The 15,845-nt window shown below is 35.2% G+C and overlaps 1 protein-coding gene across 1 annotated transcript; it reads left to right on the forward strand.

The window, feature by feature from the left end:
* The first annotated feature begins 1,058 nt into the window (after positions 1-1,058).
* Positions 1,059-4,702, forward strand: NBDY (negative regulator of P-body association). The gene is made up of 2 exons (XM_049644661.1): positions 1,059-1,395; positions 3,150-4,702. Exon 1 carries the CDS (start codon positions 1,161-1,163, stop codon positions 1,365-1,367), a length of 207 nt encoding a protein of 68 aa, XP_049500618.1. The 5' UTR covers positions 1,059-1,160; the 3' UTR covers positions 1,368-1,395; positions 3,150-4,702.
* The last annotated feature ends 11,143 nt before the right edge of the window (positions 4,703-15,845 follow it).

Raw genomic sequence — 15,845 nt, forward strand, 5'->3', positions numbered from 1 at the left:
GATCCCTAATTATGGCAATAGTTCTACAAGGAAGAAATTACTATTTCCTGGAAACCATAGCTCTAAATGTTTAATCGGCTACTTAAATATCACAGGGCTTGTAAGTAACAGAGTATTTTAAAAGTCAGTTCTATTTTGACATTAAGGATTGAACTCTTTCCATTAAAAAACACTGAGGACAGGGCTGTAAAATTGTGGTCTATTTTGTACATAGCCAAAGGGGAATGGATGTAAATGCTGAAGGTCTAAGAAGTTCCAGTAGCCTTTTCTTCTAAGCCATATCACACCCACCTCTTACCATATATCATATATATATCATATATCTTATTACCATATATCATTGAATATAACACACCAGTAGTAAGATGAATTATTATTTTCCATAACTCTAAGAAAAGAAAAACTTTGCCAATTAAAGTATGAAATTCCATCGAGATTTAGATTTATTAACTGATATTTTATAGATGTTGAAACATTAAAAATCATTAGACATTTTAAAAAGTAAGCCTTCAGAGATTTCTAATTTGTTAAAATATGAAGAAAAATGTGACCCTACATTCTATGACATACAGCGAATTTATTTTCCACATTCATTACTATGTTTAATGCTAGTGTGCTATTTTGCACTTTAGTCAACTAACGTGTTTGCAATTGCTTTTCAAATTGTCCTAGGTAGTTTCATGGCTCTGTGTTACATAGCTGCAACTCGGTAGTAAAGCCCTTAGCTTTTCAATAATGTCTTTGTTCTCCCCCTCCCACCACCTGCGCCCCTTACCCCCCACTCCACCCCTCCGCACCTTTCCACAATCTATGCAGAGTTTACCAATTAGAAATAAACCTGGATTTCTTCTAATCTTAAAATTGCATAGATTGTGTAACACAAAACATAGATTTAGTTACATTTAGGGGGACGGACGGTGGTAAAACATTATATGTTAAATATACATGTCTTAAGACCCACCCTTATAGAACGTTAAAATAGGGTGGAGTAAGGAGGGGAGGGCGGAGGCAGAGAAGGGATTTGCGTTTCAGGATACAGGAAATACGGTAAGCGCGAAACCCAGAGGAAGCTCTGTGCCCGGAGGGGACCCGCCGCCATCTCAGGTCTCAGCCTCGCGGGGCCCACCACAGAGAGCTGACGCCCTGTCCTAAGAATCCTTATGGGTGACCAACCTTGTTTCTCCGGGAGATCCACGCTCCCACCTGGAAACACGCGGGAAACCAGGCCTCCAAAAAAGCGCTGCCTCCTAGCTCCACGGTGGGATTATCCAGAGGGAACCCCCAACGGAGGTAGTACCACTCTTCACTCTGCACCTTCTCCTGCATCACCCGGCCTGAAGTCGCACCCTCCTCCTCCGGAGAAGTAGTAGAATATACTTCTCCCACCCAAACCAGGTCAGATTCTTTCCTTCTCATCTGGGACATCCAGCCTCTCTGCAACTTAATTATGCACTTTCCCAGATCTCCTTCCCCTTTTTTCTATTCCCATGATTTCATAATCGAAAAACACAGTAAACAAACAAAAACCATACTGGCATTGAATAGCTCTTTCACAAAATATGCTTGGGCAAAATTATGGATATTGAATGACATTGAGTAAATTATTTTTGATATTTTAGCTGTGATAATTGTTATATTTTTTTTAAGAAATAGATTTAAATCTCTTGATATGTTCAAAAGTAATTCAGTGGGGCGGAAGTGGGAGTTACAAACAAAATGTTCATGAGTTGATGATAACTGGGTGATGTATACATGGAGATTCATTATACTGTTCTCACTACTTTTGTGTATATTTGAAACTTTTCCATTAAAAAGAAAATCCTTGGTTCAAGATCAGTAACAACATACGGAAGGCCTCATTCCTATGCTAAGAGGCTCAATTCCTGTGCTAACGGAGGGTATTTTGAAGTGTCTTCAGGAGTGGGTTTCTCTGTATGTAGCAGGAAAATTTAATAAGTAAAAACAAACAAACAAAAAAACAGTATGGTAAGTTAAACCCAAGGGCCATAATGTTTGCTTGTTCAAGGTATGCAGGGATCACCCAGGATGGACAAAATCATTCTGCTTGGTAGTAATCATGACCCATCAAAAAGGAAAGAGGAAATTTGGGTGGTTCTTTAAAGGGTGAGTGACATCTGGCATGTGGAAGAGGAGAGAATGCTTTTCAGGCCTGGTGTTTTCAGGACAAAAGTCCCAAAGTGGGCTTATGGGAAAAGCTTGGGTGTAATTCTGAATCTTTGAGAAAGAAGGACTTGGAAGTGCAATAGAGTGTTGCAAGGCCTTGAATGTTACCCTAAGGAGTATGCAGTTTAAAAGCAGTGGTAACCATTGAAGATTTTCAATCAAGTGATATATTTTAGGAATCCAGTTTTTACCATCAGAGAAACAGTTTTCTATTTAGAAGACTTTATGGAATGCAAAAAATAAAACCAAATCTGACCCAAGGCTCACAGGTCCTTGTAATCAATCCAAAGGAAGCAGGGCATCCTTTTTTCATTCATACAGTAAACCCTTATGGAACTCTTGCAATGGACAAGGCATTGTGCTGGGAGCTGTAGGGAATGGATGATCAAGGCATAGTGCCTGGTACACAGTTGGAGTGAAACAGATGTTTGAATAAATAAGTCAATAAATGCTAGGATAACAGTGGCAACCAAGGAGGCTCTGGACTTGGGACTTGGGACTTGGTGATAGTGCATAGAAAAAGAATGAGCTTTTTTGCTTGAAAGCATCATCCAGTCATTCCTTTACACTCTGATTTCCATCATTTTTACCTCAATGTACAAAAGGGTAGTGCTGGTAGAGGTTAGGGCATAGGGATAGCAGTGCTCATGTAGAAAACCAAGGATGTTGTGCAGGGCAAAAACTGCAAAAGCTACATAATTTCATCTAGTGATTCAAATCATTGAAAATTGTAATATAGCATATATTTACTGAACATTTTTTATGTGCCAGACACTGTTCTAAGGGGCTTCTAGAATCCACACTTAATTTGCAATAGACCCCTTCTAATATGATCTATATAATTGTTTTACAGGAATATATAATAGAAATGGGAGCATGGTGGAACATAAGGACTTAAGGAGGCCAGGGGAAAGAAACGTCCAAAAACAGAGGAAATAATTTTACCTTATTTTACTATCTTTTAGTCTCTGAGGGATTGCAGAATGACTCCATTTCCTTGGTGCCTTCATAAAATGGTTCACCCTGTGAAGATGTTGAAGACTATTGACAATGCTGCCCTGATTTTTCTGATGTCCTGCACCAGGTAATTGTGTTTTTTAAGGTACTTTCTTTACCAAAAACTTATTAAGGGAGGAAGAGGAATAAGAGTTATAAAAATAAATAGCCAAACAAAAAACAAAGCTAGCACAAAATGGTAAAATTGAAACTATTTTCTACATTTTATAAAACCATACATACCATATAATAATAATGTAATTTATAAGCTGCTTCGTTAAATTCACTCCTAATTTACCTTACAGTTTTTGTTGTTAGTGTGAAATGTATTTAAATTTTTTTTATGTTTATTTATTTTTGAGAGAGAGAGACACAGAGTATGAGTGGGAGCAGGGTCAAAGAGAGCAGGAGACAGAATCTGAAGCAGGCTTCAAGCTCTGAGCTGTCAGCACAGAGCCCGTTGTGGAGCTTGAACTCAGGACTGGTGAGATCAGATCTGAGCTGAGGTCGGATGCTTAACTGACTGAGCCACCCAGGCATCCCTGAAATGTATTTTTAAAACCAGATTTTCTGATTTTTGCTGGTAAATGGGAACATGATTGATATTTTTACATATTGATTTTATATGCTACAGATTCTCTGAGTTTTGTTCTGATAATTTATAGATTCTCTTGGATTGTCTATTAGCTATGTTGTGAATAATGGCAGTTTCTTTCTTTCAATATTTGTTTTTTAGCTTGTCTTACTGTGCTGGTTAGGACTTTCAGTACAATGAGAAATAGTAGCAATAAAAGATGTTCTTACCTTGCTTTTGAATTTACAGGGGAATTCTATAAATGTTTCACCATTTTTAGTAGATTTGCTTCTTCAGGATAAGGCAGTTTGTTTCTATTCTTAGTGTGCTGAGAGCTTTAATTCTGAATGAATATGGAGTTTTTTCTCCATTATTATGACAGTGTGACCATGTGACAAATTACAATAATTAGTTTTCTAATCTGTTTCCTGCTTTTGGTTTCATCAGGCCTCACCATTGAAATACTTTGTTTCCTACTTTAATAATTTTTGCTTTTATCTTTAATATTACCTTTACTTTTTACTTGCTAATTTTCTAACTTATTTATTTGGACCTTTACCCAGTAATTTTCAATCTTCTTTTCTAAAATAAGAATTTATGATTATAAATCTTCCATTCTGTACAACTTCAGAATTTCACAGATTTATATATGTATTTTATTATCATTCAATTATAATTTCCCTTATTTCTTTTTTGACTCATGAGTTGTTTAATTTACAAACATGAGTCTATTTTTTAAAAATCATATTGTGAAATCATTAGTCCAATTACAGTTAACTTCATCTGATTTTCTTCTTTAAAGTTTTTTTTTTATCTTTCTTATAAGAAAAAGCAAAATTATATACCAGCTTCTCATTTCAACACATTTGGCCATATAAAACTTTTTCTTTCATTACATACATAGAAATGCATGTGCATGCTATTCAATGATGGAGTTATTCCTGATACATATATTTATGTTTTAAAAAATTTGTTTTAATGTTTATTTATTTTTGAGAGAGAGAGACAGAGTGTGAGTGGGGGAGGGCAGAGAGAGAGGGAGACAAGGATTCCAAAGCAGGCTCCAGGTTCTGAGCTGTCAGCATGGAGCTCGATGCGGGGCTCAAATCTGAGCTGAAGTCAGATGCTTAACCTACTATATTTTTGTTTTTTAAAACTTTAAATTTTGATCTCATTTTACACTTTAAAAAATTTTGAGAATATTACAAAGAACTCCCATATACCCTTAACCCAGATTCACCAATTAACATTTTCCCATACTTGCTTTTTCATTCTCTATTTCTCCCTCTCGTACCTCTTCTCCTTCTGCCTTCCTTTTTTCCTCCCCACCTTCTCCTCTCCCCTACCTCTCCTTTTCTGCCTTTCTCCCTCTTCCTCTTCCTCTGAACTATTTAAGAATAACTTGTAGGTATCATGCTTCTTGACTGGTAAATACTTCAGTACCTGTAAATACGTCAGTGCATATTTCTTCAGAAAGATAACCTTACATAAGGTTATACATAACCTTACATAACCTCACTACATGTGTCAAAATAGAAATTGACAATGTTCTAATTTTTATGTGTTTCATATACCTTTATTGTCAAGATTATCCACTTATAAACAATGGAAAAAGGATGAATTTGGGAGAACACATATTTCAAGTGGACAATGCAAGCTGTATTATAGTTCTTTTTTGTCTTGGTTTATTGAAATATATTTGACATACAATGTTGTGGTAGGTTTCAGGTGTATAATATGATGATTTGCTGTATCTATATATTACAAAATAATTGCCACAATAAGGTTTCACACAGTCATCTCACACAGTAATCATTTTGTGAGTGTATGATGAAAACTTTTAATATCTATTCTCCATGACTTTTAAGTATACAATTTTGTTAATTATAGTCACTAGACTATAGTATTAACTACAATATAACTATACTATACAATTGCATAAGTATATATAACTATACTATTAACTATAGTATAATGTACATCATGCTGTATATTAGATACCCAGAGCTATTATTCATGTTATAACTGAGAATCTATACCCTTTGACCACTGTCATCCATTTTTCCCACCCTCCCACCTCTGGAAACTACCAATCTACTCTGTATTTATGAGTTTGTTTGTTTGTTTGGATTCTATGTATAAATGAGATCACACAGTGTTTTTCTTTGACTTATTTCAGTTAGTATTATGCCCTCAAGTTTTATCCATTGTGTTGGAAATGAAATGTGTTAGAAATGAAATGTGTTGGAAATGAAATGTGTTGGAAATGAAATTTCATTTCACTTCCTTTACCTGTTCATCTGTCAGTGGAAACTTAGGTTGTTGCCATGTCTTAGTTATTATAAATAATGATTCAGTGAACATAGGGGTGCAGATGTTTCTTCAAGATTAGTGATTTTATTTCCTTTAGATGTATACTTGAAGTGGAATTGCTGGATCATATGGTAGTTCCAATTTTAATTTTTGAAGAACCTCCATGCTATTTTACATAATAGATGTACCAGTGTACATTCCCACCAACAATGTACGAGTGTTCCCTTTTCTCCACATCTTCACCAGCATTTATTATCTCTTGTCTTTTTTATAATACCCATTCTAACAAGTGTGAGAGATATATTGCTGTGGTTTTGGGGTTTTTTTTGTTCATTTTGTTTTTTAAACTATGGTTTTGATTTGCATTTCCTGATGATTAGTGATGTTGAACACCTTTTAATGTGCCTATTAGCTATTTGCATATTTTGTTGGGAAAAAATTCAATTCAGGTCCTTTACATCTTAGTAAGTTGGATTATTTATTTTTCTTCTATTGAGCTGTATAAGTTTCTTACATATTTTGGATATTAATTCCTTATCAAATACATGGTTTGCAGATGTTTTTTCCCCATTCCATAGTTTGCCTTTTTATTCTTTTGCTGTGCAGAAGCTTTTCAGTTTGATGTAGTCACAACTTGTTTACTTCTTGCTTTTGTTGCTTATGCTTTGAGTGTCAAATCCATAAAATCATTGCAAATTCCAATGTCAAAGAGCTTTTTTCCCTGTTTTTTTTTTCCCAAGAGTTTTATGGTTTCAGGTCTTACCTTTAAGTCTTTAGTCAAGTTTGAATTAATTTATGTGAGTGGTGTAAGTAAGATAGGGTTTCAGTTTCATTTTTTTATATTAATACCCAGTTTTCCCAGCATCATTTATTGAACAGACTATCTTTTCACCATTGAGTACTCTTGGCTCCCTTGTCAAATACATGCATTGACCATATAAGTGGGGGTTTATATCTGGGCTCTCCATTCTGTTCTGTTGGTCTATGTGTCTGTTTTTATGCCAGAAAAATACTATTTTGATTACTATAGCTTTGTAGTATAGTTTAAAATGGTGTTCCCATATTATCTAGGCCATATTCAAATTTGATCAGTTGTCCCAATATTGTTTCTTATATTTATTTTCATTTCTTGGTTGAAGTTTCAATCCAAGATGATGCATTGCATTTAGTTGTTGTATCTCTTCAGTTTTCTTTAATCTGCAACAGTTCCGTCCTTTTTATTTTCCTTTCATAACTATTGGCAATTTTTAAAAATATAGGACAACTAGTTTGTATATTGTCTTTCAGTTTAAGTTTGTGTGCCTTTTCTTCACTATTATATTTGGATTATGCATTTTGGCAGGAATACCAGAGAAGTAATGTTGTATTATTCTCAGGGCATCATATCAGTGGCACATGATGCTGATTTGACCCCTTAAAAGTGATGTTAGCGTGCCGGTCAGCATGTCACAGAAAATGGACGAAGGACAACAAGAAGGGGATCAGAAGATTTTGTTGACCTTCATGGGTTTACAGCCTTTGTCTCTAAACAAAGTATGGAAACAGTAGAGCGTTTATTTTGCGTTTGTTTTTGTTTTGTTGTTTTTGTTTTGTTTTGTTTTCCCCCAACTAAATAGAAATGAGGGTTCTTAGTCTGTTTCTGGCAATCTGTTAATTTATTAGGATAGTTGTCTTTTGTTTGCTTTCTGATAGGCATAGTAAATTTAGTTAAAGAGCACATCTGTATGCTACAACTTGATTACATCTTTTTTTCCTAGCTATTTTGCATTTTTTCTTTTACCATGTTTCAGTTTCTGCATGTAGAATTAAATAAGAAACAAAACTTGTAAAGTTGTAACATTTCACATGGAAATGCTGCCCCATCTTCACCAGCTTCAGAAATCTGACCTTTGCCGATGCTGCAGTAAAGTGTTGTCATTTAAAAAAATAAATAAATAAAATAAAAGTGATGTTAATCTTGATTACTTGGTCAAAATGATGTTTGCTAGATAAATCCACTCTAAAGTTACCATTTTCCTCTTTTTAAAAAAAATTTGAGAGAGAGAGAGAGAGAACATGAGCACGTGAGTGGGGGAGAGAGGCAAAAGGAGAAAGAGAGAGGATCTTAAGCAGGGCTCAATCCCATGATCCAGGGATCATGACCTGAGTGGAAATCAAGATTCGGATGCTCAACCAACTGAACCACACAGGTGCCCCAGCATTTTCCTGTTTGTAGTTAATAATTTTGCTGGGAATACTTTGAAACTGTGTAAACATTTTGTTCCTCATCAAACTAAAGTCCACTGGCTTTAATATCCATTGATAATTCTTGACTGAATTAGTATGATGGCTGCAAGATGAGAATTTTTAAACTCCATCATTTTTACTATGTTTATAAATTTGTATTCTATTTTAAGGAAGAGTTTTATTCTCTGTTTACTTATTGACCTTATTTTGGACACCTTCATTTTTACTTTATTTCATGAATATCTTATTGCTACCATTATTTATTTTAATGTTCAAATTATCCCAGGCTTAACCAATGACAGCCCATTCAAGCTGGCTCCTCTGTCCATTTGATGTGCTCCCATCATTCTGATACATATTTTGACATCAGCATTTTCTTACTTCTTTACTTTTAGGCTTGTCTTTTATTCCCTGTCTCATTGAGAGGGAGATGGTATTTAGGAAACAAAACATCGGTACATGTTTTTTTTTGTTGTTTAACATGTTATTCTTTTCATTTAATTGTACTTAGTACAGACATTTTCTTCACCAGTTTTTTTATATTGTAAAATTTCAACTCTTCAGAAAAGTCAAAAGACATCCTTCATATAGATCTATCCATTGTTTATTTTGCTACATATAATCTCTTTTTTTAATGTTTATTTTAAGAGAGGGAGAGACAGGGAAGGGCAGACCATGGTTTATATGATACTGTTTATTTAGTATTTGTTGAGATTTGCTTTATGTTCTTATGTATTAATATATATTTTATATAATTTTATATATAAATTTATATATATTTGCTGAAACATTTGGAAGCAACTTGCAGATATTATGGCACTTAAGCCCTAAACACTTCAGTATGTCTTAAGAACAAGGGCATTGCTTTTATTACACTCAGAGAAACTTAACACTGATATAATTCTGTTATCAAACATATTGTCCCCAAGTTTCCCAATTACCCTAACAATACCCTTTAAAGCTTTTTATTTTTTTTGATACAGGATCCAGTCAAGGATCCTATACTGTATTTAGTTGTCATGCCCTTTTAATCTTTTTAAATCTAGAATAGCACTTCCTCATCCTTTCTTAATGAGGATTAGAAAATTAAAATTTTAAAAATTTTCAAAATATTGACATTTCTGATGAGTCCAGGCAATTGTCCTGCATATGTGCCACAATTTGAGCTTGCTTGTTTCCCCATGATTAAGCACTTTTAGCAAGAAGACTACATAGGTGATGCTGTGTGCTTGCATCACATCAGGAAGCACAAAATACCAGTTTGTCACATTCATTATTGATGATGCTAAGTTTGCTGATGTTTTTTACAGATTATTTTAAGAGTAGTTTTAAGTTCACAGCAAAATTGAGAAAAACAGAGAGATTTCTCATATATCTACTGCCCCTATAGTACATAGACTTCACTATTATCAACATTCCCTACAAGAATGGTATAGTTGTCACAATTAATGAGCCTACATTGACATACAATGATCACCCAAAGTCCATAGTTACATTATTGTTCAATCTTGGCATTGAACATTCTGTGGGCTTGGAAAAATGAATAATGGTATGTACTCTTATTATGGTATCATACAGAGTATTTACACTGCCTTGAAAGGCCTCTTTATTCTGCCTATTCATCCCTCCCTCTAAACCTCTGGCAACCACTGATCTTTTTACTGTTTCATAGTTTTGCTTTTTCAGAATGTTAGCAGTTGGAATCATACAGTATATAGCCTTTCAAGTTGGTTTCTTTCCATTAGTAATATGCACATAAGGTTCCTCCATGTCTTTTCAGGGCTTGGTAGCTCATTTCTTTTTAGAATAACATTCCATTGTTTGAATGTACCAGTTTATCCATTCACCTACTGAATGACACCTTGGTTGCATCTAAGATTTGGCAATTATGAATAAAGCGGCTATAAATACCTATGTGAAGATTTTTGTGTGGACATAATTTTTCACCTCCTTTGAGTAAGTATCAAGAAATGGGGCACCTGGGTGGCTCAGTTGGTTGAGTGTTTGACTTCAGCTCAGGTCATGATCACATAGTTTGTGAGTTCGAGCCCCACATCAGGCTCTCTGCTGTCAGCAAAAAGCCCAAGTCGGATCCACTGCGCCCCTCTCTCTGCCTCTCCCCTGCTTAACACTCTCTCTCTCTAAAAATAAATAATTACTAAAAAAAAAAGAAACATGATTGCTTATATTTATAGTTCTATTTACATATTTATCTACATATGCATCATAACAAATACATAAATATATTTTTTCTGAACCATTTGATGGTAAGTTGCCTTATGAATCCTATGTACTTCAGTCTGTGTTTCCTAAGACCATACTCATTTTTCACCAATTATGCCAGTAGATGCCATTTATTAAAACATAAAGAATCTGGTCCAGGGTCCAATTCATAATCATGTTGCGTTGAGCTGTCATGTTTGGTTTTTTTAACTTTTTGAAGTATGTATTTTAATTTATTTTATTTTTAAAATATAATTTGTCACATTGGTTTCCATACAACACCCAGTGCTCATCCCAACAAGTGCCCTCCTCCCTGCCCATCACCCACTTTCCCCTCTCCCCCATGCCCCATCTACCCTTAGTTTGTTCTCAGACATGATATCTGTCTTTCTCTGCCTGGCTTATTTTAGTTTCCTTTAATCTGCAGTCGTTTCTTAGATTTTCTTTGTGTAGAAAAAAAAAATAGTTTTGAAGATGGTAGCATGGTTATTTTATAGAACGTCCTTCAAGTTCAGTTTGTGTGGTGTTTCCTCATGATTACATTCAGCTTATGTGCTTTTGTCAAGGAACATCACTGGAATGATGTTTTGTTCTCAGTGTATTATATCAGGAGGCACATGGTGTCGATTTGTTCTATAACTTTAGCTCTTAATTTCTTGTTACAAAATGCTGTTCAGGAGATTGCAGAATGCAAGGCTTTGATACCCTTTTGTGATACGGATAACTAGGTGGGTACTTTTCCCTTTTCCCTTAGGAAACACTTTTTTTGGACATGGGTGGAATTATATTTTACGACTGGTAGCATATTTTTTGTCTACTTTAACTGTTTATAGATATGTTCATCATTAAATGGAGTTCTCATGTCTATTCTACTGTAATTCTACCATTATATATATATTTTTTTGCCTCAGAGTATTTATTAGTCTGCCTATTTGTCTGTCTCTCAGAAAGGTTTTTTCAGCACCTTCACATGCACAGTCTCCTTTAGGTACATTTTTCTGTAAGGTTAGCCAGTTTTTTCCATTTCATTACATAAGGACCTTCATGTACTACTTTATTATTTTGTAATTATTTCAAATACTTTATTCTATGAAGCTAATTCATAATTTTTTTATTTTATTATTTTTTTAATTCCAATATAATTCACATACAATGTTAATGTAGTCCAGGTGTATAATATAGTGATTGAAAAATTCTATACATTATTCAGTGATCATCAAGATGAGTGTGTTCTTAATCACCTTCAACTGTTTCATCTATTCCCCCATCAACCTACCCTCTGGCTACCATGTTTGTTTTCTATAGTAATAGTCTGGTTTGTTGTTCGTCTATTTTTTTCCCTTGTTTGTTCATTTTGTTTCTTAACATACACATATGAGTGAAATTATATGGTACTTGTCTTTCTCTCACTGACTTATTTCACTTAACCTTACACTCTAGCTTCATCCATGTCCTTGCAAAAGGCAAGAATTCATTCCTTTTTACAGCTGAGCAATAATCCGTTGTGTAAATACACCACATCTTCTTTATCCATTCATCAATTGATACATACTTGGGTTACTTCCATATTGGCTATTGTAAATAATGGTGCAGTAAACCTATGAGTGCATATGTCTTTTTCAAGACAGTGTTTTCATATTCTTTCAGTAAATAATAGAGAAATTACTGGATCTCATGATAATTCTATTTTTAATTTTTTGAGGAGCCTCCATACTCTTTCCACAGTGGCTATCCCAGTTTGCATTCACACAGAGCACATAAGTATTCCTTTTTCTGCATATCCTTGCTAACACTTCTTTCTTGTGTTTTTGTTTTTGCCATTCTGACAGGTGTAAGGTAATAGCTCCTTGTGGCTTTGATTTGCATTTCCTTGACGATGAGTGATGTTGAGCATCTCTTCATGTGTCTGGTGGCCATCAACATGTCTTTTTTGGAGAAATGTCTTTACATTTCTTCTGTCCATGTTTTAATTAGGTTATTTGTTGTTTGGGTGTTGGTTTTCTAAGTTCTTTATATATTTTGGATACTAATCATTTATCATATATGTCATTTTAATTTTGTGATTGTTTCCTTCACTGTGCATGAGCACTTTTTTATTTTATTTTTATTTTTATTTTATTATATAAATATAATTTATGGTTAAATTGGTTTCCATACAACACCCAGTGTTCATCCTCACAGGTGCCCTCCTCAATGCCCATCACCCACTTTCCCCTCTCCCCCAACTCCCATCAATCCTCAGTTTGTTATCAGTATTTAAGAGTCTCTTACGATTTGTCTCCTTCCCTCTCTGTAACGTTTGTCTTCCCCCTTCCCCTCTCCCAAGGTCTTCTGTAAAGTTTCTCAGGATCCAATTATGAGTGAAGACATAGGGTATCTGTCTTTCTCTGCCTGCCTTACTTCATTTACCATAATACTCTCTAGTTCCATCCATGTTGCTAGAATCTATTCTACAGAGATCAAGGGACTAAAAAATAGTCATGATGAATTAAAAATGCTATAAATGAGATGCAAAATAAAATGGAGGCGGCCACAGTGCGGACTGAAGAGGCAGAGGGGAGAATAGATGAATTAGAAGATGAAATTATGGAAAAAGAGGAAGCTGAGAAAAAGATAAAAAAAAATCCAGGAGTACAAGGGGAGAATTAGAGAACTAAGTGATGTAATCAAATGGAACAATATCTGTATCATAGGAATTCCAGAAGAAGTAGAAGAGAGAGAAAGGGGCTGAAGGTGTACTTGAACAAATCATAGCTGAGAACTTCCCCGATCTGGGGAAGGAAACAGGGACTGAAATCCAAGAGGCACAGAGAACTCCCTCTAGACGTAACTTGAATCGATCTTCTGCACAACATATCATAGTGAAACTGGCAAAATACAAGGATAAAGAGAGAATTCTGAAAGCAGCTAGGGATAAATGGGCCTTAACATACAAAGGTAGATACATGAGGGTAGTAGCAGACCTATCTACAGAAATGTGGCAGGCCAGAAGGAATGGCAGGAAATCTTCAATATGCAGCCAAGAATCCTCTACTCAGCAACACTGTCATTCAGAATAGAAGGAGAGATAAAGGTTTTCCCAAACAAATAAAAACTGGAGGAATTCATCACCACTAAACCAGCCCTACAAGAGATCCTAAGGGGGACTCTGTGAGTGAAATGTTGCAAGGACCACAAAGTACCAGAGACACCATTACAAGCATGAAACCTACAGATAACACAATGACTCTAAACGCGTATCTTTCAATGAAAACACTGAATGTAAATGGACTAAACGCTCCAACCAAAAGACACAGGGTATCAGAATGGATAAAAAAACAAGACCCATCTCTTTGCTGTCTATAAGAGACTCATTTTAGACCTGAGGATACTTTCAGGTTGAAAGTGAGGGGATGGAGAACTATCTATCATGCTACTGGAAGACAAAAGAAAGCTGGAGTAGCCATACTTATATCAGACAAACTAGACTTTAAATTAAAGGCTGTAACAAGAGATGAAGAAGGGCATTATATAATAATTACAGGGTCTATCCATCAGGAAGAGCTAAAAATTATAAATGTCTGGGCACCGAATTTGGGGGCCCCCAAATATATAAAACAATTAATCACAAACATAAGCAACCTTATCGATAAGAATGTGGTAATTGCAGGGGACTTTAATACTCCACTTACAACAATGGACAGATCATCTACACAGAGAAATAGTAAAGAAACAGTGGCCTTGAACAATACATTGGACAAAATGGACTTGACAGATGCACTTAGAACTCTACATCCCAAAGCAGCATAATATAGTTTCTTCTCGAGTGCACATGGGACATTCTCCAAGATGGATCACGTACTGAGTCACAAAACAGCCCTTCATAAGTATAAAAGACTTGAGATCATACCATGAACACTTTCAGATCACAATGCTATGAAACTTGAAATCAATCCCAGGAAAAAGGATGGAAAATCTCCAAAAGCAAGGAGGTTAAAGAATGTCCTACTAAAGAATGAATGGGTCAACCAGGCAATTAAAGAAGAAATTAAAAAATATATGGGAACAAATGAAAATGAAAACACAACACTCCAAACCCCACCACTACTTTGCTGGTTTTATGGATGTCATCAGCATTGACCAGACTGGGGTGAATTTCTATTTGTGACTGGAGGTCCTAACCTGGGAAGAATTGGTGTGATCATCAACACAGAGAGACACCCTCGTTCTTTTTATGTACTTCATATGAAAGATGCCAATAGCAACAGCTTTGCCACCCAGCTCTCCAACATTTTTGTTATTTGCAAAGGCAACAAGCCATGGATTTCTCTTCCCTGTGGAAAGGGTACCTGCCTCACTATTGCTGAAGAGAGACAGGAAACTGGCAGCCAAACAGATCAGTGGGAAAAACGGTTCCTAGGTGATATGATTGGATGTCTTTATACTTAAAGATACTACAGCAAGGTAAAAAAAATTACTTTGAATGTAAATGGACAGTACTTCAATCATAAGGCATATTGTTACAAAATGGATAAAAAAGTGATATCCATTTATATGCTGCCTAGGAGAGACACCTTTCTTTATATTTTTAATGTTTATTTATTTGTTTTGAGAGAGAGAGAGCAAGCATGTGCAAAGGAGGGGCAGAGAGACAAGGAGAGAGAATCCCAATGACAGTGCAGAACCTGATATGGGGCTCGAACTCACAAACTGTGAGATCATGACATTAGCTGAAATCAAGAGTCAGATGCTTAACCAACTGGCCACCCAGGCGTCCCCAAGAGATACATTTCTGATGTAAGTACACATGCAGATCGAAAGTGAGGGTATGGAGAAACACTTACAATACAAATGGATGCCAAAAGAAAGCCAGGGTAGCAATACTTATATTGGACAAAATAGACTTTAAAACAAAGACTCTAGGAAGAAACAAAGAATGATGCTCTATAGTTACAAAGGGGGCAATCCAACAAGAACATACAAAAATTACAAATGTACATTTACCAAACATGGGAATAACAAAATACATAAAATGTTTCATAACAAACATAAAGGAACTAATTGATAGTAATAAAATCATAGTAGGGGACTTTAATACTTCACTTACATCAATTGATCATCTGAACAGAAAATCAAAAGGGAAACAGTGGGTTTGAATGACACACTGGACCAGATGGACCCAAATTCAGAACATTCCATTGTAATACAGAATACACATTATTTTCAAGTACACATGGAATATTCTTTAGACTATATCACATATTAGGCCACAAAACAAGTTTCAAAAAAATGAAAAATATTGAAGTCAGTTTAGACCACAAGGCTTTAAAACTAGGAATCAACCATGAGA

The sequence above is a fragment of the Panthera uncia genome, chromosome X (genome assembly GCF_023721935.1).
Source record: "Panthera uncia isolate 11264 chromosome X, Puncia_PCG_1.0, whole genome shotgun sequence".
NCBI lineage: Eukaryota > Metazoa > Chordata > Mammalia > Carnivora > Felidae > Panthera > Panthera uncia.

Excerpts from the sequence above, each read along its gene's own strand:
- NBDY (XM_049644661.1), top strand. The coding sequence starts at position 1,161 with ATGGGTGACCAACCTTGTTTCTCCGGGAGATCCACGCTCCCACCTGGA.